Source organism: Pogona vitticeps, chromosome 9 (assembly GCF_051106095.1).
Source record: "Pogona vitticeps strain Pit_001003342236 chromosome 9, PviZW2.1, whole genome shotgun sequence".
Lineage (NCBI taxonomy): Eukaryota > Metazoa > Chordata > Lepidosauria > Squamata > Agamidae > Pogona > Pogona vitticeps.
In genome coordinates, this window is record NC_135791.1 from 21,018,420 (window position 1) to 21,046,419 (window position 28,000).

The 28,000-nt window shown below is 47.2% G+C and overlaps 3 protein-coding genes across 6 annotated transcripts in view; 2 read left to right on the plus strand and 1 right to left on the minus strand.

Annotated features, from left to right (window-relative positions):
- Nucleotides 1-5,400, plus strand: part of KCNN4 (potassium calcium-activated channel subfamily N member 4) — a 49,653-nt gene extending 44,253 nt beyond the window's left edge. For both annotated transcript variants that reach the window (XM_020807486.3, XM_072979632.2), the window contains exon 9: nucleotides 881-5,400. In XM_020807486.3, coding sequence (XP_020663145.2) covers nucleotides 881-896 — 16 coding nt within the window. In that variant the 3' untranslated portion in view covers nucleotides 897-5,400. The remainder of the gene's footprint in view (nucleotides 1-880) is intronic.
- Nucleotides 5,401-6,918: 1,518 nt separating this feature from the next.
- Nucleotides 6,919-13,074, minus strand: LOC140702089 (uncharacterized). Its single transcript, XM_072980196.2, has 3 exons — nucleotides 12,918-13,074; nucleotides 10,732-10,821; nucleotides 6,919-9,352 (listed from the first exon to the last, which is right to left on the minus strand). The coding sequence occupies exons 2-3, from the start codon at nucleotides 10,795-10,797 to the stop codon at nucleotides 7,142-7,144; spliced, it is 2,277 nt and encodes a 758-aa protein (XP_072836297.2). The 5' UTR covers nucleotides 10,798-10,821; nucleotides 12,918-13,074; the 3' UTR covers nucleotides 6,919-7,141.
- Nucleotides 13,075-14,415: 1,341 nt separating this feature from the next.
- Nucleotides 14,416-28,000, plus strand: SMG9 (SMG9 nonsense mediated mRNA decay factor). Of its 3 annotated transcripts, none has more exons than XM_020807470.3 (14): nucleotides 14,416-14,713; nucleotides 17,691-17,847; nucleotides 17,933-18,007; nucleotides 18,999-19,242; nucleotides 20,374-20,471; nucleotides 20,716-20,828; nucleotides 21,498-21,609; nucleotides 21,973-22,068; nucleotides 22,572-22,657; nucleotides 23,898-24,004; nucleotides 24,402-24,509; nucleotides 25,134-25,259; nucleotides 25,848-25,992; nucleotides 27,000-28,000. In XM_020807470.3, exons 2-14 carry the CDS (start codon nucleotides 17,704-17,706, stop codon nucleotides 27,076-27,078), a joined length of 1,533 nt encoding a protein of 510 aa, XP_020663129.2. In that variant the 5' UTR covers nucleotides 14,416-14,713; nucleotides 17,691-17,703; the 3' UTR covers nucleotides 27,079-28,000. The 3 variants fall into 3 exon arrangements, with proteins under 3 accessions (XP_020663129.2, XP_020663130.2, XP_020663132.1); XM_020807471.3 differs by having other exon boundaries at nucleotides 14,416-14,691; XM_020807473.3 differs by lacking the exons at nucleotides 14,416-14,713; nucleotides 17,691-17,847 and having other exon boundaries at nucleotides 19,033-19,242.

A 28,000-nucleotide genomic window follows, 5' to 3' on the forward strand; every position in this document is an offset into this window, starting at 1 on the left:
CTCATTCTAGAGCAGCACTGCTAATTCAAGAACATTAAATTATTATTATTATTATTATTATTATTATTATTATTATTATTATTATTATTATTATTATTATTATTATTATTATTATTATTATTATTATTATTATTATTATTATTATTACTACTGCTGCTGCTGCTGCTGCTGCTGCTGCTGCTGCTGCTGCTGCTGCTGCTGCTGCTACTACTACTACTACTACTACAGTGGTGCCTCGCTAGACGATGATAATCCGTTCCACTGAAATCACTGTTTAGCGAAATCATTGTCTAGCGAAAAGCATTTCCCTATTGGAATGCATTGAAACCTGTTTAATGCGTTCCAGTGGGGAAGAATCGTTGTCTAGCAAAGATCCGCCGTAGGAAAGTCGCTTTGCGAACCTCCAATCAGCTGTTTAAATCACTGTCTTGCAAAGCTTAGGTCCTGAAAACACCCGTTTTGTGAGCACGGAGGGAGCTGTCAAAATCGTCTCAAAAATTGGTTTGCAAAGAAGGGACCAAACATTGTCCAGCGAAATTCCCCCCTAGGAATCACTGTTTTGCGAATCGCTATAGCGATTGCAAAAAGCCAATGTCTAGTGAAAAAACTGTCATGCGGGGTAACTGTCTAGCGAGGCACCACTGTATTATTATTATTATTATTATTATTATTATTATTATTATTATTATTATTATTATTATTATTATTATTATTATTATTATTATTATTATTATTATTATTCCAATTTCACATTTTATCCTACTTTGATTAAAATTTAGAGCTTACAGTAGGGCAAATAAAACTGCTTTAGAGGCTGGCTGTGATACAATTTCTCCCATTTCTGGTGTAACTGGGACTTCTATCTTCTGTTCCCTTACAGGTGGCTAAAGGGATAATTTCTTTTATCTCTACCCACTGAGGCCTCATGAATGAATGGAGAACCTTTTAAAGCCCCTACGGACATTGCGCATGGATTCTATAGGTTCAAGCATCATGTAGGGGAAGATATGGAACGACACCCCCACCCACCCACCTTGTGGCAAGGCTAACGAGCACTGGAGTGATTTGGACGAGCCTGCTGCTCGCCTCGTCACGACAGAAGACGACGAGGAGCAGGGCCCTCTTGAGTTTTACTTTCTGCACAAAGACTTCTCGCACCTCAGGGTAAACTGCACAAATGGAAATCAGAAGACACGACACGCATTCCGCCAACAGGATTTTGAGCCATAAAAGAAAGCGCACGCACGGAAACATAAAGATACGGGACAGGAAACAGCGAGACGTATGTTGGGGTAGTGGAAGGGAGACTCAGAGCCGTGGAACGCAAAGGCCGTGCCCTTCTCGAAAGTAGCAGAAGGAACGGCTTGCATTCTGGCCAGGAGTCAAATCTGCAGGAAGCAGGTGGCGATTCACTGCGCAGGATCTTGGAGGTGGTGGGACAGAGAACCCCACCCTCTTGATGTCCAGGCTTATACTTAACCACAGACTTGGCCACCTCTTAGCAATCCATGTGTGCTTATGTTGGGGGTGAGATCTTTTGGTGGCGTTTTGTTTTAGGAAAGGAGAGGTGGGAGGAAAACCTTTAAATGGCGCTTGATGCTACTTGAAAATACTAATTTAGATAGGTCCAAGGTAGCCAGGCTGGGCTGCTGGAAATGGGTGGACTAGTCAGCCTAGTCTAAAGATCTTTTATATATCTATATTCTGGCACAATGTGCCTCTAAATGCTCCTGGCTAGAATCACGATGGGAAAGGAAAATAGCAATACTTAAGAGGGAGGATAAGCCATAGTTAAGGGGCTGGAGCACAGCTCTTGCACCCAAAAAATTCAACCTCAGTTTTGCACATTAAAACATTCTTGGGATAAAAAGCCCTTTTATGGCCAGGGCTTTGGATATTTGCTGCCAGGTTTTGTAGGACTAAGGCGGCCAACGTTCAGATGATGTAAATCTGCATGAGAAGTTCTCAGACATTGGGTTTGCCAGGAAAGCAGGCGTGGGGTCTCAGGAACACTTGATGGAAACTCCGAATATTCACTGCCAAAGGCAAAGGACCAGCCTTCCTCCACTTGGTAAATAAGCTGAATTGAAACACCCAGGAATATCTACCAGCCAACTCAGGATACAGGCTGGCCCGGGGATTCTGGGAGCTGCAGTCCAATCATCAGACAGGTGGTTGGGAAAGGCTGCTGTCAACGAGGTGTAGACCACTGGTTCTTAACCTTGGGTTACTCAGGAGTTTTGGACTGCAACTCCCAGAAGTCTTCACCACCAGCTGTGCTGACTGGGGTTTCTGGGAGTTGCAGTTCAAAAGCATCCGAGTAACAAAGGTTAAGAACCATTGGTGTAGACAATGGTCACCATCTAGGTGTTCTTCTGGACTCCCAAGCCCATAATCCATCACTGTTGGTTGTGCTGGCAAGGCTCTGCAGGAGTTTTCTACCACAAATACATGGATGCCAGCATTCTGCTAAAGCCGGACCCACTTTTGCCAAGAGGTGGGTACCTTTTGGCCCATTAAATATTTGGGACTAAAGCTCTCACCATCTTCTGCTGTTGGTCACATTGGGTGGGACTGAGAGTCTAAAACATCTGGAGTGAAAAAGCTTCTCTGTCAGTTGCAGAGAGGATGTATGAATGGAACGAAGCTAGGGGTGGGTTGTAGCTTTTCACAGCCCTGCTTTGTTGGGAACCAGTTGCCACTGTAGGTGTGCACTCCTGTGGGGGAAAGCCTCGTGAGGACCGCCAGTCTGCACCCCGAGAAGGTGATCATCTCTGTATACAGTAAAGATTGTTAAGGACAATTCTGTTCTTGTCTAGCAGAGGAAAAAAAAAATAAGCCACATGGTTCAGTTCTGTGTAGCCCATGGGGTTCTGCTGATTTCAGCTCAACAGTGCTCTTCCGACCTCACCGTACAAAGATAAACAAAAAAAAAGTCATGCAATCTAACTTTTAAACTTCCAGGAAAAAAGAAATTCAGATCAATAAAATGCATTTCTGTGTAAACACTGGCACGGCTGGCAATCCAAGAGAGAAGCTAAAGATACAGCCGGGGTTGGGATGATCAATTATAATGAAAGGCATTTTATTTTGCTTTCTCAGAGAAATAGGATCTTCCAGAACATCCTAACTGGCACGCGCAACATTTTGGGTGGAGTGGAGATGCGTAACGCAAAAGATGGAGGGACGAAGACAAACTGAACAGCTGCTTAAGATATTTCGGGTGAGGAACCTGCAGCCCTCCGGCTGTTTATGGACTCCGACTCCCATCAGTCCCAGTGGGCCTCGCTAGCTGCAAGACATGATGGGCATTGTCAGCAACAGCTGGAAGGTCATAGGCTTCCCAAGTAGTTGTGGATAAGGAGAAGAGGCAACAGTGGCTATGTAGGACCATTCTCTAGGTCAGAACCTGTGAAGGGTTTTCTTCTTCCCAGCCTTGGGTCCCCAGATGTTCTTGGACTTAAGACTCCCAGAAACTGTCACCACTAGCTGTGCGAGCTAGGATTTTGGGGAGCTGTGGTCCATGAACATCTGCAGCCCCAAGGCAGACCACATACCTAGTGGCTTCTGCCAAAACCCAACCGCTTACTTGGACCCAAGCCCGCAAGGTCATTTTGAATTGGATACAAGGATGATGGGCCTTTTAAAAAGATGTTTGCATTTTGAGCTTCCGAGTTACAAGCAATGATAAGTTTGATACCCCGCCATCTTTTCTGAGAAGCACAACTGGACTCTGGAGTATCTATACCTTACTGAACATGATTTACTTGGCAGAGATGGCACCATCCTAAGGTTGCCAGCTTCCCCCCCCCCACCCCGGCAGGGCTTCTGTACCTTTGACAGCTGAATGTCCAACAAGTCCTCAATGCTGCTATGGAAAGAGTGCTGAAGAGAAGCTTCATCTGTCAAAACCAGCCTCTTGTACAGATGTATGGACTCAAGGGCTTTGCCAGGAATAAGGCACAGAACATGTGGGAATAATAAAGGTGTAGCACTGTCACTCTAAAGGTTGATTCAACATAGGTGGCCTTAATCAAATCAATTAATCAAATCAACGTTAGTTTGCATAGGAGAAAAAGACACCAGTGTATCCAGGTTAAGTTAGCTGAACTTCATGACCACTGAATTCAACAGGACCTTCAGCCGACACCGTCCCATGGGCAGTGGTGGTTAAACTGCAGTACAGCAGCCAAGCCTCTGCTCGCGACCTGAGTTTGATCTAGAAGGGTTCAGATAACCAGCTTAAGGTTGGCTCAGATTTCTATCCTTCTGAGGTCAGTAAAAGGATAGAAATCTGAGCCAACCTTAAGCTGAATTACCTGAACCCCCCAGCTTGCGGGGGGCGGATCTCAAATGGTTGTTTGTATAATTATGTTGTAAACTGCCCAGAGGGTTTTAGCACTATGGAGTGATATATAAGTCAAAACCACAATAACTCAAGAATAAACTGCTGATTTTTCAACATGGTCCAAGTCCAAAAACTGATTGTTCGAGAGAAAAATGCAGACGTGCCTTCTTTTTATGACTGCACACTACAATAGGCATTGTTTGAGGCGTGTAATTAAAGGTATGTGTATAGCTCTCAACTTGATCCCATGCAGGTATGCGGAGACCGGAGAGAGAAAAATTTCTGGGAGTTTTCATCCAAGAACATTTGGGACCACCTTCTACACAACTGACTCATCCAACACTGCATTTATGGGGTGCAGCTGTATCCATATGATACCACTGGAAGTCTATCCCATGGAGTCCTAAGATCTGTAGTTTGGCAAGGTATATAGGCCTTCTCAGTTAGAAAGGTTTAGCCATTTTCCTGAACTCTAGAAGAGGCCTATACCAGAAAGGAGAGTTAAACCTTCTGTTTCAACCTCTGATGGGGTGGGTGGATGGGAAGCAGATGATTGAGTGTGGCAGCTTCTGTATACAATGTTCAGTCCTTCCTCCCCTAACATCCTGCTAGGCAGAAAAAGGATCCGCAGAGAATAAAGGGTGACGCTGGATTCAAAGTAAGCCCAAACTACAGCACCCTCCCCCCTTATCCATGGGATCTGCATCAGCTGAATCACTTACCCATGGTCTGAAAATATGAGAAGAAAAAAACTATATTCATGAAATTATCAGTAGATGGAGCCAGACAGCATGCTATGTATAGAATTCACTTAAAATAGTGTTCCATGTTTTTCAGCACGGAGGGGGGCTTTGAACTGGTCTGCTGCAGATAAGGGGATCTGACTGTAATGTGAGCCACAGCAATATGACCTCATGAAATGGAAGCATCTGACACAGTCCCTGTATCCTGCCCTGCTCTAGGATTCACATCTCCTAAAACAGTGCTTGTTGCCTCTATTTTTTTATAAGTACTTGTCTTAAGAATAAGATTAAATCATACAAATATGTCAACTAAGCAGTGGCTGGACTCCTTGAGGAGATCTATTTTGGTTGCTTCCCATGGTTTGAAGCCAAGTCCTCTACTGAAGAAGCAGCCGTGAGGGGCAGTGGGTAGGATGTTAGACGAGAATGCAAGCGAACCGGGGTTCAAGTTCCATTGAGCTGTCAAAACCCATTGATGAGTGAGTGATAAAGGTAAACCATTACTTGACCATCTCACGTAAGCTGAGAACTCAATAAGGGTCGCCATGAAAGTGGAAGGGACTTGATGGCACTTAACATGACAACTGACCTAACAGCGTACTCCTAAAAGGATCACAAACACCTAAGCCACACTTCACACTTCAGCTTTGTTCATCTCAAGGATGGGCAATGTATGGCTTTCCTGAAGTGGAGGGACTCTGAATCCCATCATTGTTCCCCACTGGCTAGGGCTGAAGGGAACTGGAATTCCAGCAACATATGGAAGAACACAAGTTGCCCACTCTTAGTTTAGGTCAGTGGTTCAACCCCTTGGTTTCCTCAGATATTCTTGGACTAAAACTCCCAGAAGCCTGGGATTCAGAAGCCTTCACCAGTTGCTGTGCTGGCCAGGATTTCTGAGCGTTGTAATCCAAGAACATCTGGGGACCCAAGGTTGGGAAGCACTGGTTTAGGTGAATACAATCCGTATGACTAATTTGTCCAAGACTGCATTTATGAGGTACATCAGTGGAATACCGCCGGAGGTCTACCCCATGAAAGCCTAGGTTGTGTCCTTTAACAAGGTACAGTGGTGCCTCGCAAGACAAAATTAATCCATTCCGGGGTTAATGTCATCTTGCAATATTTGCGTCTTGCAAGCTGTGGTTTCCCGTAGGAATGCACTGAAATTTAATTAATGGATTTTTGTAGTCACTTACCAGTTAGGGAGCTGGGGAAGCACCATCAGAGGACTGGAGGGGGCCCCCTTTGCCCAGATCGCTGCCTTAGGAGGTCCCCCGGGGCTTCCCCTGCACCATCAGAAGACTGGCGGGGATCCCTCCGAGCGGCGCTTGCGCCCTTTCTCCCTGCCTTCGGTAAGGCTCCGAATGGAAAAAGGCTTTCTTTTTTTTCCCCCTTTTTACATTCGGAGGCTTGTTGAAGGCAGGGGAAAGGGGTGCGATCTTCAAAAATGGTGCTGGACAAGCCTCTGCAAGTGCATTCGTCATGCAAAAAACGGCCATAGGAAGAATCGTCTTGCGAGGCACCAAAAACCTCGCCGGACCCATTCGTCTAGCAAGTTTTTCATCCGGCGAGGCACCACTGTATTCAGGTCTTCTCAGCTAAAAAGTGTGAGCCACTTTCCTATACTCCAGTAACAGAACTTCCCAGCAGAGGATTCTGAACATCTCAGCAACGGGCAACTCTCAGAATTGCTTAGGTTGGGATCAAGATGAGCAAAGCGGTACCACACTATCTAGAATTCTGTAGTGCACCTACACAACAGGCACACAATGAAGGGTCACCTCAGGGGTTCTGTTCCCAAGAATCTCAGTAACAAGTGAGAAGTTATGGGCTCAGCATCGGCACTGTTTAATTACCATTATTATAATTACACTGGGGAAACCAAAACATCTCTTCATTTGAGCTTCACAACCGGTAAACCATTTGACATAATGCTCCCAACGGGAGGGGGGGGAAAGGCCTCACATTTTCATCTCCCACCCTCTGCTGAAGGAGACCTTCAAGCAACACCCCTCTCCACCTGGATCTCGCCACATTCCAGTCCAGCTCAGGTGGAGGCCAGAAATCCGGAGAGGGTGTAGACCCGCAGCCCCGGCTTCTGGCTCCTCACGTGGTGCCAGAGGTAACGGGTCAAACGCTTGAAGCCGACTCCGCACGGGCAGCTGAAACGGGCCGGGCCAGGGTGGCAGGTGTCGTGTCTGGCCAAACCTTTGTGCCCTTTCAAGGACTTCCCGCAGGTGGCACAGATAAAGAGCGCTTCATCCAGGTGCTGGAGCTGGTGACGCAGGAGGTGGAGCAGGCCGCGGAAGGGAGCCCCGCACTCGCACAGGGAGCTCCGCCCTCGTCGCTTGGGCCCCTTCTGGTGGGTGCGGAGCTGGGACATGCGGCTGTAGCGCACCCCGCAGTCGGGGCACTTGAAGCGCCCGACCCGGGTTTTGACCGCTGGCCTTCGAGTTCTGCGGGAAGCCGGTCTGCGGGGCCTCTTGCGAGAGGGGCCCCCCACCACGAACCCTTGGCCCTGCGACTCCCCCTCCATCTCCACCACAATGAAGTTCTCCTCCTCGGCCACTTCCTCCGTGGCATAGGCTTCTGGTCCCGTCCTCGCGTTAGTGGCCTCCCACGGCTCCGAGGCCACCGGGATGCCGCCCCCGGTGTCGTATTCCAGGTCCAAGACCTCGGGGTGGTCTCCGGAAGGGCCGGGGACCAGACGGACTACTAAGGAACCTTTGGGGGAAAGGCTAGTAGCCACCGTAGGAGGTGGCGGCTTATTTTGCTGATACACATTTGGAAGGTAACCTGGGAACTGAAAAGCGGCGACCTGCGACTCGTCGGTCTTCTCCCCTTCGGCCGCCGGGTCTGCTTGGTCCAAAGTCAATGCATTTTCGCAAGAGACGGTCACAAACTGCGGCTCTTGGTGCAAAGGGACAAAATGGAGGGTTGAGGGGTCCACCGAAGAGAGGTGGGTGTCGGGATCCAAGTACAGAGTAGGAGAGACCTCAGAGGTTTTAATAATCACCTGCTGATGGGGGCTGGACTCCACCTGGCCATCCACCACCGTCGCCTGGGGCTCCTCCGCCTGCAGGAGGACCGTGCGGAGAAGCGTGCACGGGTTCTGGCCGACCCACCCAGAGGCCACGGCCCCCTGGTCCTTGGTCCCGCCAAACTGCAGAGAACTCAGATTCCCCTGAGCGTCCAAAATGGCCACCGGAGGGTCCTCGGCTCTGAGGAAAAGGGGCCTTCCGGCGTTCACGTTCCCCTGGCTGTCGAAGATGGCCGTCTGGACTTCGGTGTAATGGTGATGCTCCGGCGTGACCGACAGGGCCTCTTCTGCGTCATCGTCCACAATGATGATCTGGTTTTCGGGGTTGAGGATGGCCGGCTGGAAGAGCCCCCCGGCCACCTGGCCTTCCAAGAGGGTCTCTTGCTTCTGCCAAGGCTGGAGGAGGTTCAAGCCGACGTCCCCGTCTAAGATGGCCATGGAGTTTTCCGGACAGGAGGCCTCAACGAGACCCTGATTTTGCACAACCTGGACAGGCATTCTTTTCTGGTGCTTGGGAGCCTTCCGTTTGCTTGCTTTCTGGAGCCGGGGCACCTGAAGGGCGACCGGCTGCCTTGTGTTCTCCGGGGCCACCAGAAGGCCAGCGCTGTTGACCACTTCCGATGGGTTTTCACCGCCGCCGCCGAGGGGTTTATAAACAAAGGAGACCTGGGACGAGCGTCTGCTGGCCTTCCGGCGAGAGACTTTGATGCCCTTGCGCACCAGCTTCAAGTGCCATTTGGTGTGTCGGGCAAAGTGTTCCGGCCGCAGGAAGCGCTTCCCGCACTCCAGGCAGCGCAGCTTGCGGGGCGGCGAGTGGGTGCGAGGCCGGACCTGAGCGGCCTTCTGCTGGGCCTCCTCTTGAGCGTGATCTTCAAGGTGCTGGCTGTAGTGCCACTCCTCCATGAACACCTGAAGGCACTTCTGGCATTGGTAGGCGCCAAAAACCGGCACGGCAGGCAGAGTGGGGACGATCGGGCGCACTGGGCAGGGGTACAGGGGAGGGATCCATTTCTCACAGGCCGCAGGCTTCGCAACGGGAGGAGGGGCTGGGAGGCGCTGAGCCGGCAGGCGGGGATTCGACAAGCGCTGAACCGGCAAACGCTGGGCAGGCCGGGATGGGCGTCGGACAGGCAAGCAAAAGGTGAAGTAGGCTTCTCCATCATCATCGCTGCTCGAGATGTCTAGGGATTCCCAAGAGAGACAGTTCTTGGCATTTTCCTAGTGAGGGAGGGAGATATTAATAAAAAGCAGGACAGACAAGCCACTATGACGGGTTACACAACACAAACGGGGGCTGTGGGTATGTCACAAGCTGACATCAGTGCAGGAAAAGCACAGCATGCGAAAACTGCTAGGCTCCAATCTTCTGACTAAGGCAGCCCACTAGATTTTTTTAACCCCTAGGCCTGCAAATCCCAGCTTTAAAAGCAGCCAGCACTTTGAAAGCCCTGCCTTGGCAGAAAGCTAGATGAATATCGGGTGGGATGGGGTTGGGGGAATTCGGCAGCCTGGAACTGATGACAGGAACGAGGCCGTTTGACCTATCCGGCCACATGCCTAACCTCAGAAGACAGGAAGGCAGGCCAGCCAAACAGCAGGGCTCTGAAGGGCCCCCAAAATCAGACAGGAAGTCAACTGATTCAGGACTCCTGTCATACTGTCCTTGTGATCCATTCCAGGAGGAACCACCATCATCTTTTTGCAGCAGCCAAAGCAATACAAATAGAACACAGGCCTACATTAACTGTAAAAAGTATGGAGAGAGACAGGGTACGTCATACTGAGTTGTGCTAGTTAGTTTAACTTATGCCCATCAGGATTGAGTTTTGTTAGTGGGCTAGAAAGTGGACCATCTGGTCTTGACTTACAAAGCTTCAAAACACAGGCAGGCTCTGGCCTCCAGTTTCCATAATCCTCCATCACTGCCTACAGCTGATAGGAGTCGCACATGGACACTAACACACCCAATCTGGAAAGTTGCAGTTGCCCACAGCACCTGAAAGATCTTTTCCCCTGGAGACTGATTATACTCCTCCTCCATGTATTTCTGAAACGGCTGGCAAGATCAACTGATTTCCATTACTTGCTGGTAATAATGCTTGCAAACACAGCATTATTACCAGTGAGCACTAATGACAGCGGTGAAAAGTAGGGCTCTATAAATCCCAGGTAAGCATCAAACTTTACTACTAAAGAATACTGGAAAATGTAAGCACATGGGGAGCATTTAAAGCAGAGCTAGGGAACGTGTAGCCTGTTTATGAACTCCAGCTCCCATCAGCCTTCAGCTGCTTGGGCAACGATAGAGCACAATGACATTAGGAGTTCATTCAATATTCAGGGGTCCAAACGTTTCCTACACCTCTTTATCAGTATATCTTGTGCTCTTTGTTAGAATAAGTTAAGTGACTGTCAGCCATATACTACATATACACAAGTCAGCCAATTACAAAATTGCAGGGGTGAGTAAACAGGTATCAAGCAGAATTTAGAACCCACCCCCCCAGATTGTTCTCCATTCCATGCCCAACCATAACAAGCGACATGTTGGAATGCTTCTCTAAAATTGAAGCATTCGGGTCTTCTCCGCTCCATACCAAATGTAGCGGCAACTCTTCCAGCGTCCCGTCTTCCGTCAGTTCAATTTCTGCCCCAACTTCCATCCTTGCTACCGTCTCCGTTGCGGCCTGAAACAAGTAAAAATAGACTGTGTGATCTTCACCTTCTCCCACAAGCCAACATTTGGAATTGAGAAAGCCACACATGGACAACCCCCCCCCCCGAGTTTGGACATTTGCGAGAAAAATATTCCTGAAGGATTACTGGAGGGGACTCCGGATTCCCACAAATTGGGAACTCGACAGAGGCCAAGGTCCTCCCACTTAATTGCATGAAAGAAAAGTGCAGCTGATGGGGGCAAAAGGAAAAATTGCACCTGTTCAATAGACCCATCCATTTTTAAACAACTGTGCTTATGGCTAGACATGAGATGTTCATATTCGTCTCCCAGGGGAGACGAATATGAATTTTGGCACCATAGTTGTCTAAAACGTTTGTACACACACAATAAGTGAACCGGACAGTTCACTTATTGGTCACCATGTGGTGTGCACAGCCAGTGGCATTCTCATTGCACCAATCGGGGAAGCAGCCCGCCTGATGCTTTCCTGCCTCCCCATGCAGCTGACCGCTCAGCCGCTGAGTGAGGAGGCTCTTCATCCCACCTCCTCGCTGGAGTGGTTGGCTGCGTGGGGAGGTGGGGAAGCGCCAGCCAGGCTGCTTCCTGGATTGGCACAAAGAGACAGGCATGCACACCATGTGATGACCAATAAGTGGAGAGCCAGTTTTTTGGGGGGGGGGTGTTGGGGGAAATAGGGTCTAAAATGTTCCAGGCACCTGTGGTGCTAATATTTGTATTTGTCTCCCTTGGGAGATGAGTACGAACATCCCATGTCTACGTAGAACCATAATTACAATAGGACATAATGCTGTAGGAAGCGTGCACAAGACTGCAGCTATAAAGAGCAAGAAACCCTTCCTTTACATTGCATCGTTCAATTGGTCTCTCAACTTCCTAGTTCTCAGGGAGAAACTCCAAGTTCTCGTTGCAGTATATGCCACTTTGCATGCTGCCTTTCACAGGTTTGGCTTGGAGGAATCTTTCCGGGCTGGGGTGACCGTCAATCTGTCTTGCACTAACCAATCATCCCTTCTCTGCCTCTGAATTCAAAGAGAGCCCCACCTCTCCGCTTTGCGTCTCTTTCCCCTCTCTTGAGCCTGTTCAGGTCTGCTGCCGAAAGCAGTCACGTTTGTCAGTTTGCTGTTTGATCTGTTCAACTGTAAGCAATGAAAACATTTTTATTCATTCTCCCCCTAATGTCTCAGAATGTGTTATTGCGACTGTAAGTGCCAGTTCATGAGAAAAGAGGTGGATCGCCTGAGGAAATGGAAGCTGTTTTACTCTGTGAATCCCTGCACTTCTGCTTTTGCAGCTAAAAGAAATTTAACTAAAAAATGCAAAACTCTTGCACAGTTCCATCTCCAGGCCTGGAATCCAAAGGCGGCACGTGGTCTCCAGCAGGGCTGGGGGCCGGCTGACCTCAAGCCACAAGGTCACCCACACTTGGATGGCAAAGCCCATCCTCCTGCTCCTGATCAAAATTCAAAGAACTATGATTCCCGGGGGGGGCCCTTAACCGTCACTCCGCAGAGAAGGCAAACAGAAAGCAGATAATAAGGGAGCCCCCTCAGCGCCATAAAGTTTCCTTTTATCGATCGGCTCCATCAAGGAAGGGACACCCTTTTGAGTGTTTACAGGCCCCTGGCTTGGCCTGGCAGGAAAAGCTCGGGGGCGATTCTTGAGAACGGTTTGCACGAGGTCTGCCTTCCCGGATCCGGATCCTGCTTTGGATCCCACTGCGCACCGACCCCCCCCCCCTCCCTGAGGGGAGGCGCCCGCTTCGCGCAAAGTCCGCGCAACCCCAACGAGAGGAGGCCGGGATCGAGCAGCCGGGCGGGGCGCAAGACCGAAGCCCCGCAACCCCCCCCCTTTTTCAGGGCCGCTCTTCTCCCCCCACCCCCGGTTTTGCCTCCTCCTCCTCCTTCTTCCTCTTCGGGGGAACATCCCAAGCCCTCTCCCAGGCCTAAAGCCAGGAGTCCGACCCTAAGGATCGCGCCCGCCCCCTCCAAAGACCCTCCACCCGGCAGGCGACCCACAAGGGCCCACCGGGCAGGGCCAGGATCAGCTCCCCAGGGCTGCACCCTCATGCCCGCGTCGACCTACCGAGGCGGGCGGCGGCAGGCCTCGCCGAGCCAGCGGTCCTCCCCTGCAGGCGCTCCTCGGGGAGCCGCGCCCGGAAGCATCCGCCCCGCCGCCACCGCCTCTCGCTGCCTTTCTCTTCCGGGTCAGGGGCGACGCAGCTCGGCCGGAAAGCGGCCCCGCCCCCGGAGGGCGAGGTTAGGTGGGCGGGGAACGCGAGGCGCGGCGCCTGCCGGGAGTTGTAGTTCTTCCCCAAGCGCCCCCCCCCCCCCGGCTCGCAGGACTTTTGCTTTTTTTTTAACATTTCGGGTGAGGAAAGTCTAGTGAGGGTTTTTTTTTAAAATCGCCTCGTGGTGTTTTTATTTTGGGGTGGGGAGAGAGAAGCGGAGTAAAAAGGTTGCATTTTTTAAAAAAAGGCACTCTGCACATGTTCAGAATTTGGGGCGTGAGTTTTCTGAGGTCCTCTCCTGAGGGCCTTGATCAAATCAAGCCTGAACTATTTCTCTGGAAGCCCAAATGAAGAAGCTGAGGCTGCCCTATTTAGGGCACTCCGTGAGAAGGCGGGAATTCTCTGGAAAAGACAACAGGGAAAGGTGGAAGGGAAAGAGGAAGAGCAAACAGAAGAAGAGGGCTTGACTCCCTAAACCTAAAACGATGCTACAGCCTTGAGTTGAAAGGTCCTGATCCGGCACGCTAAGGAAGGAATACTAGCCACAGAAATGCAACTTTCATCTTTTAATTCAGAGTTTCCCTGGACCATTTAAAAAGAGGGGGTCAGGCCAATTCTTGAATATACCTGGCTGCGATAATAGCTATATATAGAACTTCCAAATTCAGCAGCAGTCTACCCTTGGACACCAGCTGTCAAGAGAGCAACAGTCGGCGCCTGGGAAGGAGAACCGTTGGATGGATCTCTGTTTTACTCTGGCCACACTTTTCTTAAATTCACTCGGCTCCAGGTCTACAGGGTCGTTATATTTTACACGAAGACACCCCCCCCCCCATTCAATGCAGATTCTGCAAAGGGAGCGAGTAAATAAGTCTGGATTCAGTGCAGTTTGCGGAAGGGTACACGTGGTTAGTATTGCAATGACTCCCTAAACCTAAAGGAATGCCCCAGCCTGGAGTGGTGGACTGCGACTTTCCCTTGCCCTAACTAACAGGCACAGCCAGGGGATGATGGCCTATGTAGTCCCGCAGCCGAGCAACACAAGTAGCCCATCTCTGGTCTAATTGCAGTTCATAGCAAGCGCAAGCAGGTGCAAAGCCCCGCAGGCTTAATTTACACACGATGGTCCTTCTTATGGATTCCCCCCCCCCCAACTCCAACCATTGAACTCCACTACTTTCCCTCTTCCTTCCAAGCGAACCACAATTCTGAGCCGTTCCTAACTCCCTTTTGTACGCATGCGTAGAAAAAAAACACTTCCCGCCCCCTGCCTTCGTCGCCCAGCCCGCTGCCTCCGGCCACGCATGCGCCCAACCCAAAGCTTACGGCGCTCCCCTAGCGCGGAGCAACAGACGACCTTTTGCGCGTGCGCACTGGCTGCAACCACGGTGGCCGACGAGGTTCTTTCCTCCGTCACATCCCAAGATGCGTTGAATTGCGCTCCGTCGCGTTTTCCATCGCCTGGCGGCTACGAGGGGTTACCGACGTGGGCTTTCCGGTGCCTTCTGACAAACGGGCCGGCCGGACGGCGACGGGTTCCCTTCACAAGCGGTGTTACCGGCTTTCAGCGCCCCGCTGTAGAGGCATTTCTTCGCGAGAGGGAGAATAGTTCCTGAGCAATTTATACAGGTATCCTTCCGCGGAAGATTCGGTGAGAGCCGTTATTAATATCCATCCGCCTGTATGGTTAATGTCCTTCCTTTCCTCTAGAATAGATCCTTGCGCGCCGTTGTTGCCTAGCAACGATGATTGGGCCTATGTGTAAATAACCCTCCGCAGGTCATTATAGCCCCTTCATTGTTCTCCTTCTCTAAAGTCTTCCTTAATGTCAGATCTTTCCTGTAAGCCACCATTTATGCCTTGAGACATTCCTTCACTCCCTGGTATTTGTATTTTTTTAAAATTAAATTGTAATGAGACATTTTGCAGGAATGTAACAGCAGCATATTGGCATTGGCATGCTCTTTTCGTGCCCTGTTATTTATATTATATTTATTTACTGGGCTATGAGCATATATAGGGGCAAAGCTTATGCTTTGCCTCCCTTGATGTCAGCTGAAAATTACAAAATAAAACATCAGGATGTCACATAATCTGACGGATAATAAAAGAGCCAGAGCAAAATGGAGAAAGGCGGCCAAGGCTGAGTTACAGATAATCAAAGCAGCTTGTTGGAGATGGGCAGTTCCAGAAATCATCATCACCACCACCTAGGGATGCTCAAGTCCAGCCCGTCAAGGAGGCAGAACAGGGAATCGAACTCGCAACCTTTGATGAAAGCACTGAGCTAGCCAACTCTTCATTCTGGTGCCATGTCCAGAAAGGCTCTGTGTTTGTGCCAAGAGAATCACATGGTTGGAAACATGAAATCCATCAATTAACCTGGAACCAAAGAGTTTAACAGGAGAGGTTGCTAACATGTGGGCTATATTTTCTCACTAACTTCTTATGAAGTTTGCTAGGACACTAACTAGCTGTATTTTCCTATTGGCTTACAAAGAGAAAAGCTCCTTCCTCTGTGGATATCATGATCATTCATTAAATGATAGCTGCCCTACCATTTGAATCCCTCAGTGTTACTATTTTAAACCTTGTTTAAGAGTTGATATTATCCTCATCTGTTTGTGAGCACTTCACTGTAATTTGAGATTCAGGCATTCAAAACTGTTACTTCCTGGTTTGTTTTTCTGCTTTTATGAATGAAAACGTGACCCACAAACTATCAGAGAACATGTTTCTTATTTCTTTATATCACAGCTTATAAGCTGGGAGTCTAGCTCAAGCAGAGGTATGAACTTGAAATGTTTTGAATCCAGGACCCTAAACTGTAACAAGACACTCCACTCACTGTTTCCGATGTATATGCATCTCATTCTTTGGAAATTCTTCTTCTGATTGCTTCAAGGAGGGGGCAAGACTTCTCCATCTTAATAGTTGTATGGCGGAGTGAATTTTGGCAGCTATAATGAGCATATCAAAATATCGCAAAGACAATTGTTAAAGATCAAGGAATCTATATCTTTTGATTGGTTGAATTAAATGATGTATAACCTACTATTAAACAAACCCAAAATAAAGTATGGAAATTAAAGCAAATATGTAATGAAATTTTAGTAGGTAACATAAAAGTTTGGAGGGGGGGGTGCTAAAAAATGCAGCATTTTTGCCACCAGGCCAGCGATATTTCCCAACTGGAATATCACCTTTGGCTGCCTTTCTGGTTTCTATTAACCTTACCTTGGTCATGAGGAACTGGGGAGGAGAGGTGCAAGGGATTATTCCAGTCTATGTGCAGCTTGGTAAGGGGTAGCTGATGCCCTTCCAAAGCCACCTGACTTTCAGCTTGTGCATTTAGTCCTTCTTTACATCTCTGCTTTTCACTACTTTTTTTGTAAAAAGAAACCCAGATGGAAAGGAAGACAATGATATGATACAGCATGTCTTTCACATGGACTCAACCAGCCAAGTGAAGATAAATGGTTACCTATGTGCCCTGAATAGCAACGCATCTTTAGCAGGGTCTTTCCCAAGGCTGCTACAAAGGATCATATTTGCTTAACTATGTCAGGGACAGAACAGGATCATCAGACTGCAGGCATGGGGTGTCATTAGAACAGGTTCTACGGTTTGAGGTCTTGTCAGTTATGAGTCTCCATTCCTGACTCTAGAGCTTGCCATTTATTGCTGTTAACTCAGGTGTATGATTTAAGCCCTGCACAGGATTTCCTATCATTGTGTGATTCTGGCCATAGAGGAAATGGGATGGCAAAACTTTCAGAGCTGGGTAAGTCTTGGGTACAAAGGCAGGGAACCTGAATTTGGGTTTTCCTTTTTCATAGATGCTATGGCATTTTCAAGATATTTCATTTGATACAAGCTTTTGGGAAATGCCACCAACAAATGCTTTGACCAGATAAAACTATAACTTTCTATGGTGCCAGAAGATTGTAGTTAATCTTGCCATACATAGACAGTATATATTTGAGTAAAGTGCATACTTTTAAAATTTTGTCTTGCTGGGAACCTGAACAACAGCAGTCTGCAAAAAGGCTACTCAGGAACTATTAGTATTGTCAGTTGGGTCTCTCCCATAAAAGCTTCCCAACAAAACTCTTGTCTCAAAGAACAGTCTCTTCTATGCAGCCTTTCCTGAATTTTGTGACTTTTTTTTTCCAAGCTGAGATATAGGCAAAACATTAAAAACAAGGTGCAGAAATTGGGCAGTCATTTCTGTGTTTCTGACACAGTCCCCCCCCCCCCCCAATTTGGAGGTGGTTAAGGAGAAAGAAAGGAACAAAGGTAACAAACAAGCATAGCAGTTTTTAAGCTTGTTTTTTTTAATGCCTCGTATGATGTTGAAGAAAACAGATTGCAGTTGTTGTGCTCACAGCCTGAATATTGGTGTTTTTCAGATTTAATATCATGGAATGCTCTAATATAAAACAATCGCTTGTTTCTTCTTATGTTTATAATCCTGCTGGCCCACCATTCCAGAACCACCAAACATGGTTTCTGTGATGTTTTACCCCATCTTCTATACCTGCTGCCCACTCCTTCTGAAGTTTCTTTAATATCCTCCTCCCATGTTAACTTCCAGAAGTTGAATGGAATGATCTTCTCTTCTCCAGGTTGTGTTTCCACATGTCAGAGTCAGGACACAGCCAGCCAGGACTGTATGAACGTCGCCGTCGCTGGAACCGTGATAAGGACATGGGTCACCAGAGCCTGTCGGGACCGGGCAGGGATCGTGACTACGTTCCCTGGGACCGAGACCGTGACCGGCGGGTAAAGGGCAGGCTTTGAATGTCTCAGGGAAACAAGATTGAGGGGGGTAACTTGAATGCCCAGTTTGACCCCGTTATTCTCACAGGAACCTACAGATGAGCCAGTAGGAACGGTGATGCAGAAGACACCCATCATCCTGGCAAAGCCACCAGCTGAGAGGGTAGGTCGAGGAACCATCACACACTGTTTTGCAGCCTGTGAGCTAAATTGATTTTATGCTGCCCAGTGTGCAGGCAACTCCATATGGTCTGGTTTGCTTCTAAGAAATGGGGTTAGTATCTTGAATGAGGGATGGAAACACAGGACCCATGAACCACATGCATCTCCACCCACTTCTACAGTCCCCAGACCCAGCAAGCCATCCTCTCCATCATGGTGGAAGCTCTAGAAGGAGAATTTCTAGACCTGGAAACCTCTAGGACAGTGATGGTGAACCTATGGCCTGCCGCTTCCACTACTTCTGCTGCCTCCGGTCCCACCACCCGCTGGTGGTTTTGTTTCCCCCCAGTTTGGGCACTCAGGTCCAAAAAGGTTCACCATCACTGCTCCAGGAGAAGTGCTTTCCTTGTAAAGCAAGCGAAGGGTCTTGCTTTTGTGCAGGAGCAAGAGTGGGAATGGCGTCTTAAGTTTTTTTTTTTTCAGAACCAGAAATGAATTTCCAGCTTTAGAAAAAAAAACCAGTGCAGATGAAAAATATATTTTTGGGAAGGATGTAGCCTTTGGCATGCCTGGAAGTGCAAGTAACAGTTGTCCTCCAAACCCACTAAAATTACGAAGCTCTCTTAGCTGATCTTACTGTCAGTATTTAATCCAAAATTTAGAAATCAGCAACTGGCAATCTTTGGCTGACTTCCTACCCAAAAATGACAGCTCCCTTGGTTGCCAGGGTTTTTTTGTATTTTGTTTTGGCCTCCTCTTCTCTGTTTCCAGAATGAAAGATGGAGGAGATGGTGCTCCCTTCCTCTCTCATGCTTTTCTTTCATGTGATTGGAATCCTGGGGGTGATGGACTAAGGGTAGGGAAGGCACCCATTCAAAGCATTTCCTTGCTTCGGTTGTTATAGGGAGCAGGGAGGGAAGAGGGTCCCACGGGCCTGGGTAAATCTCTGTGGCCAAGAGGGGTTTTGGATCTCAGCCTCTGTGTCCTCACAGTCCAAGGGGGCCCCAACCCCCACTCCCACTCCAGCCCCTGCCGCCGCCCCGGCCATGGAGAAACCCATTGTGTTGATGAAGCCCCGGGAAGAAGGCAAAGGCCTTGCGGGAGCCACGGAGGCGTCGGCCCAGCCCCCAGCTGCTGTGGCCAAGGTGGAGAAGGAGGGCCAGCGTCCCACCCAGCCGGTCTACCAGATCCAGAATCGAGGCATGGGCTCTACTGCACCCAGTAGCGTCATGGACCGTAAGTACCAAGAATGGTTCTTTAAGAGATGGAGTTGTGTTAGTCTTGTAGGAGAAGAGTGCCCTGGGAAGAGAAACATTAATTGTGATTAGATGCGATACTAGGTACCCTGTTTCCCTGAGAATAAGACCTAACCTGAAAATAAACCCTAGTATTTTCAGGATGCTCACAATATAAGCGCTACCCCAAAAATAGGCACTAGTTAAGTGAAACCCTGCCCTCCACCCTTGTGCAGCAACGAGAGGATGACATGACTGCATTTGAATAAATGTAGATGGCTGTACATGTCAAAAATAAAAGATCCTCTGAAAATAAGCCCTAATGCGTTTTTGGAGCAAAAATTAATATAAGACCCTGTCTTATTTTCGGGGAAACACAGTAGCATTTATGAACAGTAAGGATGTACTGGCTTATTATGCATTGTTTGCGATACTCTCTGTGCTTAGAAACATTGTAGTCATCTAAGTAAACATGACTGGAAACATCCTGGGAATTCTGTCTTCTTACAGTGAAGTTTTAAATTCATTATGTTACAAGACCATGTTAAGTGAAGTGTGGTCAATTGCTTTCAGTACCATCATCATCATTTTGGAACTGCAGAGCTGGAAAGGACCCTATGGATCACTGAATTCACTCCCTGTCAAGGCAGAGAACTGAAATCTCAACCTCTGGCTCCGCAGCCCGATGCCTAAGCCACTGAGCTATCCTGCAGTTAGGGAGAAGACTCATTTTGTAGCCTAGAAGTGGGCATTTTGAGGAACATCTAGATCAGTGGTGTCGAACTGTGGCCCTCCAGATGTTCTTGGACGTCAACTCCCAGAAGCCTTCACCACCACCTCTGCTGGCCAGGATTTCTGGGAGTTGAAGGCCAAGAACATCTGGAGGGCCACAGTTCGACACCACTGATCTAGATAGTCCTTATGAACATGGACGCCATATCTAAGTTGGACCAGGACTTGGATTGGTTACCCTTGGCTCATGTGCTGCCCAGTCCTGAGCTCTGGGGCGAGAACACTGGGTGGGAAAACAAAATGGGCCGTGGACCCCAGTTATGTTCAGTCTTTTCATGGGAAATGTATGTGAAGCTGTCATTTGTTCCCTGCTGACTTCGTCCCTTTTAAACCCCTCTAGCTGTGGTTGGCCAGGCCAAGCTGCTGGCTCCAGAGAAGATGAAACACAGCATCAAGTTGGTGGATGATCAAATGAACTGGTGTGACAGTGCCATTGAGGTATGGTTGAATGTCCATAAAGTCCCCTTCTTTCTTTCTGTGACTTCCTGCTCTCCTGCAAAGTTTTCCTTTCTGCTTACTTGTGATTTAGTAGTCTTCCATTACGGTGGATCCTTCCTCCCCCCCGGACATCTCTGCTCAAGTTGAAGGACCTTCACCGCTAATGCTGGTTGTTCTGCTCCTGCAGTTTCTGTTCTGGCTGATATAATTTCCTTGTGTATATGTTTTCTGTCTTTCTTAATAGTACCTCCTGGACCAAACAGATGTTCTGGTGGTCGGGGTGCTGGGCCTGCAGGGTACAGGCAAATCCATGCTGATGTCACTGCTATCAGCCAATCAGCCTGAAGAGGATCAGAGGTACTTGGGAGCTAGGGTAGGGGAGCCAGGGTTGCAAACGCATCATTTCATTCTGGGTTGGGAGAATGAGCTGGATCAGGAACATGGTTGGGGAGGCATTTCTTTTAACTGGGTGGTAGATTTCATTTGTGGACTTTACAGTTTGTTAGACAATGGAATCTGGAATAATAAAAAATAAAAATTTGATGTCACTGTATTAATTTTGATTAGTTGGGAGAGAGTGGAAGACTGGCTAAAATCCCAAGTCAAATAATTGACTTATTTGGATCAATATTGTGTTTAGTCTCTGCCTCATCCCCCACTTTAAAGCTCGTATCTTTTCTTTCCTTTTCCTCAAACATTCATATAAATGTTCTTTAGTCTTTTGCCTAGTTGGGAGCTTTTTGGCTGTGATCCTCTTGACAGTTCAGTCCCTTAACTCCCAGGATCTTTTTCCAGGTTGTCTCACAAAACTGCTCTTGTGAAATGGCAGCTTTACATTTCCTCATAGCTGCTGGACTGCTGACTTCCCCTCTGTCTCTGTTCCTTGCCTGGTTGCAATATTAGAACAAGCCATCCCTTCCTAACAGCTGAGTCAATCGGTGGAAAGATTTGCTGCCCAAACTTAATATAATGTAGATTATCAACTTAATGTTGCTTTTTTCTGTACACCATTTCTGTTCATTTTAGGACCTACGTATTCCGCACACAGAGTCAGGAGATCAAGGAGCGTGGGGGCAACCAGACCAGTGGCATTGATTTCTTCATCACTCAGGAGCGTATCATCTTCCTTGACACTCAGGTCTGTGATTTGCTGTTCTTTCTCTAATTATGGACTAAAACTCCCAGAAGCCTTTGCCACTAGCTATGTAGGCCAGGAATTCTGGGAGTTGTAGTCCAAGAATGTCTGGAGACCCAATGTTGGGAATCATTGCTTTAAATCCTTTTAAGTGTCCTTTGTGGAGCCACTATGGTGACTACAGCTGCATTGTCTAGTTGCTTCGAGTGAAAGATCTAGATTGAAGTCCTCCCTACATGGAAATAAAAACTGAAAACATGAAGGGGATCTTCTGTCATTTCACAAGTGGCAGTGCCACACCCAGGGGGGTTACGGAGAGGCAGTGGCGTTACTCAGTACCCAAGGTTTTTGTTCCTTTATTTGCAGCCCATTCTCAGCCCCTCCATCCTGGATCATCTCATCAACAATGACCGCAAGCTGCCTCCAGAATATAACCTACCCCATACCTACGTTGAGATGCAGGTAGCAGTCTCCCTCTCCCTCTCTCTCCCCCCCTCCCTCTCTCTCCCTCTCCTTCTCCCTCCCCCCCCCCTTTAGGTGTGTTTGTATGTGCGTTTTTTGTATAGGAACGAACAGAGCTCTGTCCCTGATGTGTTCACAGAGTCTTAAGTATTTTGTGAAAGTGAAAGAAGGGGAGATGCAGAGAAAGCAAACCAGGTTTCTCCATTTATTCTCAGTTCTTCTGTTAGTTGTATTACTTTTTCTTTCCTTCTTTCACATTCACCCTCCTCTGTTTTTCACTGGGTTGCTTCTTCGTCGATTCATCTGTTCCCAGCGGATGCCAGAGTTCCTCTGCCCAAAAGGGCAGTTGACTTCAGAGTGGTGCACCCAACAGGGGGACAAAAATGCCCTTGCTTCGGGTGAACAGAGACTCAAATCCAAACCTTCATAAAGGGCCAGCTATTGGGAACCTAGGAGAATCTGCTCAGCACCATTTCTCCTACTCATTGCTGTTTTCCTTTCAGTCCCTGCAGATTGCTGCTTTCCTCTTCACTGTCTGCCATGTAGTCATTGTGGTGCAGGACTGGTTCACAGATCTGAGCTTGTACAGGTGAGAGATGGGGGAAAGAGATTGAGAACCTGGTCCCAGTAAAAAGCTGTAGAAAAGAGGCTTAACTAACGACCCCCTCACTTGGCTTTGTCCAAGCAAAAGCCCCTTACTTTCCTGTTAGACAAGGCTGAAGCTGAGTACAATCATCTTTCTTCATAAGACAAGTCTGAATTCTCCATTAAAATTCTCATATCTAAGCCCACAAAATGCTAGGTGATGCAGCATTTTCAATGTCACGCAAATTATTTGATTATTACATATAATTTGTTTCATTCTTGTTCTTACTGGAAGCAGTATTGAGTGATGCAGGACACCAAAGACACGGCTCTCTGTCCACTAGAAACCTTATTCAGCCTCTTAAGAGTTCACTAGGCATTGCCGAGCTACAGACCACATTAAACAAATCCCAGTTCACCAGTATAGTTAGAGCACAACAGCCACTGTATCTGTATCTTGAGCATCAGATATTGCATTGAGCTGTAGGCATGGCTGTGGGCAAGCTACAGAGTCATGGGATGCCACCAGACAGGGTGGAGTTGATTTAAATCCAACTGTTGTAAATCACAATTTAATTTTTTTTGTTGATTTAAATTAGAATTCATGTTTAAAATCATGATTTAAGTCAATTTGATTTTTTTTATAAAAAACAACAACACTGATTTCTCTCCACCCTGCCGCTAAAAGAAAGGAATGGTAAACAACTGAGTACTGTGTACCAAGGAAACCCTGGACAGCCATTCCATAAGTTTATTTGTTTTATTTATAGGCCAGCCTTTATGCCAATAAGGGGACCCAAGGTGGCCCACAATATTAAAAAGAATCGAAGGAAAAACGTAGTAAGTTAAAGGTTAAAAAACAATTAAACTATACAACTAACTAAAATGCAATTGAATAATTAAAAGCAAGTAAACATTAAAAACTGTCTTAACTTTTAAAAAGGCATTCATGGAATCAATCGTAAGTGTTAAAAGCCTGTCTTAAAAGATGGGTCTTCACCCAAGGGAGAGCTTTCCATCTTAAGATCTGTCTTTCTTCCTCCCCTTGAATTATAGGCATCTTGCATTTTCCTTGCAATTAAAAAAAAAGGAATAGGAAAATATAACAGATTTCTTGATCGGGAAGTGCAATTGAGAAGAAAATTGCTGCAGCCCTTCCTGGTGCCACAAGAAGGGGATAATGTCTGTTCCAAGAATCCATTTCCTTTCACTGCTGTACTAAGGATATTCTGTATCCACCCCAGGTTCCTTCAGACAGCTGAGATGGTAAAGCCCTCCACTCCGTCCCCCAGTCACGAGTCCAGTGGTTCCTCCGGCTCTGATGAAGGCACAGAATATTACCCACACATTGGTATGAAAGAATATAAATGTGGCTTTCTGGAGCTATATCAGAATCTTTTACTTCATCACTGTAGAAAAGAAATGGGCAGGTAGAAAGGGACAACATTAAGCTCCTTTTCCTTGGCGCCTGGCCTCCCCAGATGCTCACTGCACCTTTTTCCTTAGAGGAGGGTTGAGATTTCAAAGCTTCAGAATTTCACATTAGGTGCTGGATTTCATGCTTATGTAGCATTTCCATAAGACATATAGATCATGAATTTCAAGAGCAGGTTCTTCACCACATTAGCATCATCTTTGGGGCATCTCTGGCAGAGCCCACAGAATTCACATGTCCTGTCTTCTTTTCAGCAGTGAGAAGAAGTTACCTTAATAATCATGCCCATAAACTTTTTCTTTGCCCTGTCTAGTTTTTCTCCAGAACAAAGCCAAGAGGGAGAACTTCTGCCCCCGGAATCTGAAGCAGATGCACCTTGTTATTGACAAAATTATGATGCACTCACACTTGAAATACAAGGGTAAAGTATCTCTTTTCAATTCACTCTAAGCACGTAGATCTATAGCTTAGTAGGTAATGATTTAAAGGTGGGCTTGTTCTCTGCATGTTGGAGAATATGAGATGCTAGAAATGTATGCACTACTTCAGACTGCAGAGAATCTATGGGAAGCCAGATTTTGGCTGAATATCAGGGAAAATGTCCTAACTGTTAGAGCAGTACAACAATGGAACCAGTTACCTTGGAAGGTGGCAAGTGCCTTAGCGCTGGAGGCTTTCGAGAGAAATTTAGACAGCCACCTGGCCAATATGCTTTGGTTTGTATCCCTGCATTGAGCTGGGGATTGGACTCGATGGGCTTATAGGCCACTCCCAACTAACTCCATTATTCTATGAATTATCCTCCATGTCAGAAGCCTTTGCAAATGGAAAAGGCCGTGGGAACACTTTTTTGCCTGTTCTGCTGATACTGTGTTCACAGGAAATTTTGAATATTGAGGGAATCAATTAAAAAGACCCTGATTCCCTTCCCACTTACATCTGACGCTATAGTAACTTTAACCTCCTCTGAATCTGAGTCTTCTTCTGTGCTGAGGTTTGGGTTAGCTGTTTTCTTTACTGAATCATTCCTCTTCTGCTCCAAAAGGAACTCTCTCTATGCTGGAATGTAACATCTTCCCAGGTCTGCCCCAAAGCTACCTGGACACAGAGGTCAACCTGTTCTTACTGCCTTTTATGGATACAGACACAGATGATGTTCTGCCAAGAGCAGGTGAGAAGCTGGAATCTTGTCTCTAGCCTTTGGATTGCAGGAAGGGTAACATCGAGTCGCCTCTGCGCTCCCACTCATCCCCCCCTCCCAGTATTTAATCTTCACAGTATAGAACATACTGTGCGGGAATAGGCAAGGTGTGTTGCTTTGTGATAGGAGAAGAACAGAGAGTGTTCTCTCCCAATTGTCTTTTATCTTACAAAGCTGGAGGAGGGAGTCTACAAATGCTACATTCCCAGCCCCAGGAATCTCTGGCGAGGGCATCACTCCCTATAAATAAAACTGGAAGTGACTAGAAAGGGGAATTTCTGGGTTGGAAAAGACAAAAGCACAGTTGTCCTGTTGAAACAAGGTGTGTGTTGGGTCTACACCTTGCTTTAGAGGAGAATCTCTTCCTCTGGAGATGTGATCCTCCCATGCCTTGTACATTTTGCACATCTACAAAATGCTGTAGTTTTCTGCCCATAGAATATTAGATCTTTATTCTTGGGATCTTCACAATTCTTTTCAAAAATGTTGTTACGCTTGCATTGTTGGTGACGTCCCACAAGATGGAGCAGTTATCCTGACTTCTTTCTTTCTTTACAGCCCCAGGAAGCGGTCCACTCTTCTCCCTCCTGCCCGGGTACAAGGGACATCCCAGCTTTCAGTCTCTGATCGCCAAGCTTCGAAGCCAGATCATGTCCATGTCTCGGCCTCAACTCTCCCATACCATCCTGACCGAAAAGAACTGGTAAGCCTGAGTACGTGTGTGCTTCCAGAAATGTAGTGCCTGCTATATTGTGGGAAGATTAAGCAGAGTAAACGTCAGGCTTGAAAGGATGTTGTACATCTTTTGAGCCTCTGCTCTTACCCTTGCTTAGCAGTATTTGGTAGCCAGATGGGCAGTATAAAAATCAAATAAATACAATTAACTAACGAAATAAATATTTTTCCATGTATCTCATGGAACTGGTTCTTTTACCTGTGAAAGCTCATATTTCAGTACATGGAGACATTGGAAAACTTAGTATTAGAGGAATACCCAAACAAGAGCTGCTACTGTGTGCAGATCCAAGGCACAACAGTAGAATCTGAGACATAAAATCTCCTTCTAAAGAAGTGGGTTTGGTTCCCCCCCCAAATTATATTGTTTCTAGTGACCCCCGTTTGTTTGTTTGATTTATATACCACCCCTTTGATGGAAACACTGTGAATGGTTTACAGATTAAAAACTCAGAACCCCACACCTTCCATAGAACAGTGTGATCAATATGATGGCTCAGCAATCTAGACCTTACATGAATAAAAAAAGAAAAGAAAGCACAAAAAATATAAACAGCAACCAGGAGATAAGTTATTGAAGGCAACTTGCATAATTCTGTCTTTGCTAGCTTCCGCAGAATCCCAAATAATTTTATAGACTTTTTTTTAAGGGCCATGTTAAAGGCAGGAGGAAGTAAATGATGTACAGAGTATGGACATTAGTGAACCCCATGGTGCAGTGGTTAAACTGCGGTACTGCAGTGAAGACTTTGCTAACCCCCCGAGTTTGATCCCAATGGGTTCAGGTAGCCAGCTCAAGGTTGATTCAGCCTTCTGTCTTTCTAAGGTCAGTAAGATGAGTACCTAGTTCACTGGGGGGGGGGACGCAAAGTGTTCCTTTCCTCAGTATCTTATAAATGGCCCAGAGAGTGCAGGGTGGGACCTTTGGCCAGCTCTGAAAATAAAGGCATTGCCTGGCTCTTTCCTCTTTGGCAGGTTCCACTACGCCGCGCGCATCTGGGATGGTGTTAAGAAATCTTCAGCTCTCGCAGAGTACAGCCGCCTGCTGGCATGAGCATGATGCCTTCGCATGGGAGCTGCCAAGGGCCGGCCGGCCAGCCTTCCCCATCCACTGCGATGGGTGAGCCAAGGGGATCTGTGCCCTCAGCCAGGAGCCACAAGGTGTGATGTGTGCATCCCAGAGAGGGGAAGATGTAATGGAGCCGCAGCCCTACCGTTGAGCCATTGAAAGATGCAGGAGTCAAAATGCAGAACAGGTGTTGTGTCCCTCCTGGGCCTCCATCTTGCTAACCACCTTAGCTTGTCTCTTGGGCTCACTCGGTCTTTTAGGGCTTTGATTTCCATCTGCATCCATAGATGGGAGAGCCTTACAAGGCTTTACCTGTCACCAGGGTGGGAGTTTACACCAATATGACCTGCACTCTCCTAACACCCTTGTGGGAGCAAGGAAAGTCTTCACCCGGGGCAAAGATCAGTGGGGCGTTAACTTGGCTTCTTGGAATACTCTCAGATTCTTATTTCTAGTCCTTGAGCGTGTTGATGATAAGCTTCTGTTTGAAGGTGTATGTACCAACCCTTAGGCCGTGTCTTTTCTCTTTGAACCATTTCCAGCATTCATTCTAGTTCTTCTTTCACAAGGTGGATAAATATCTCCCCTTTTGCATGAGTGTCTTTCTTCAATAAACCGTTCAAGCTTCTTCATGTTACTGTGAGCTTTTTTTAAAAACACCTCCCATATTGGATTGCTTCTTGTTAACATCATCTGTTTTCTGTGTATGCGCATGTGAGTGAATGAGTTAAGATCAGCATTCAGATGCAAAGGGAGATCTCCAGAACACAGTCTAGAGTTCAGAATTGCTTAAAAAAACTTGAGATATTGGTCTGAGATAGTTTGCCTTTTGCAGTGTGTACAGTGTACGTGACTTTAAATATAAGCTGATTTAAATTGTTTATGTTGATTAAAAGGTTTAAGTGCT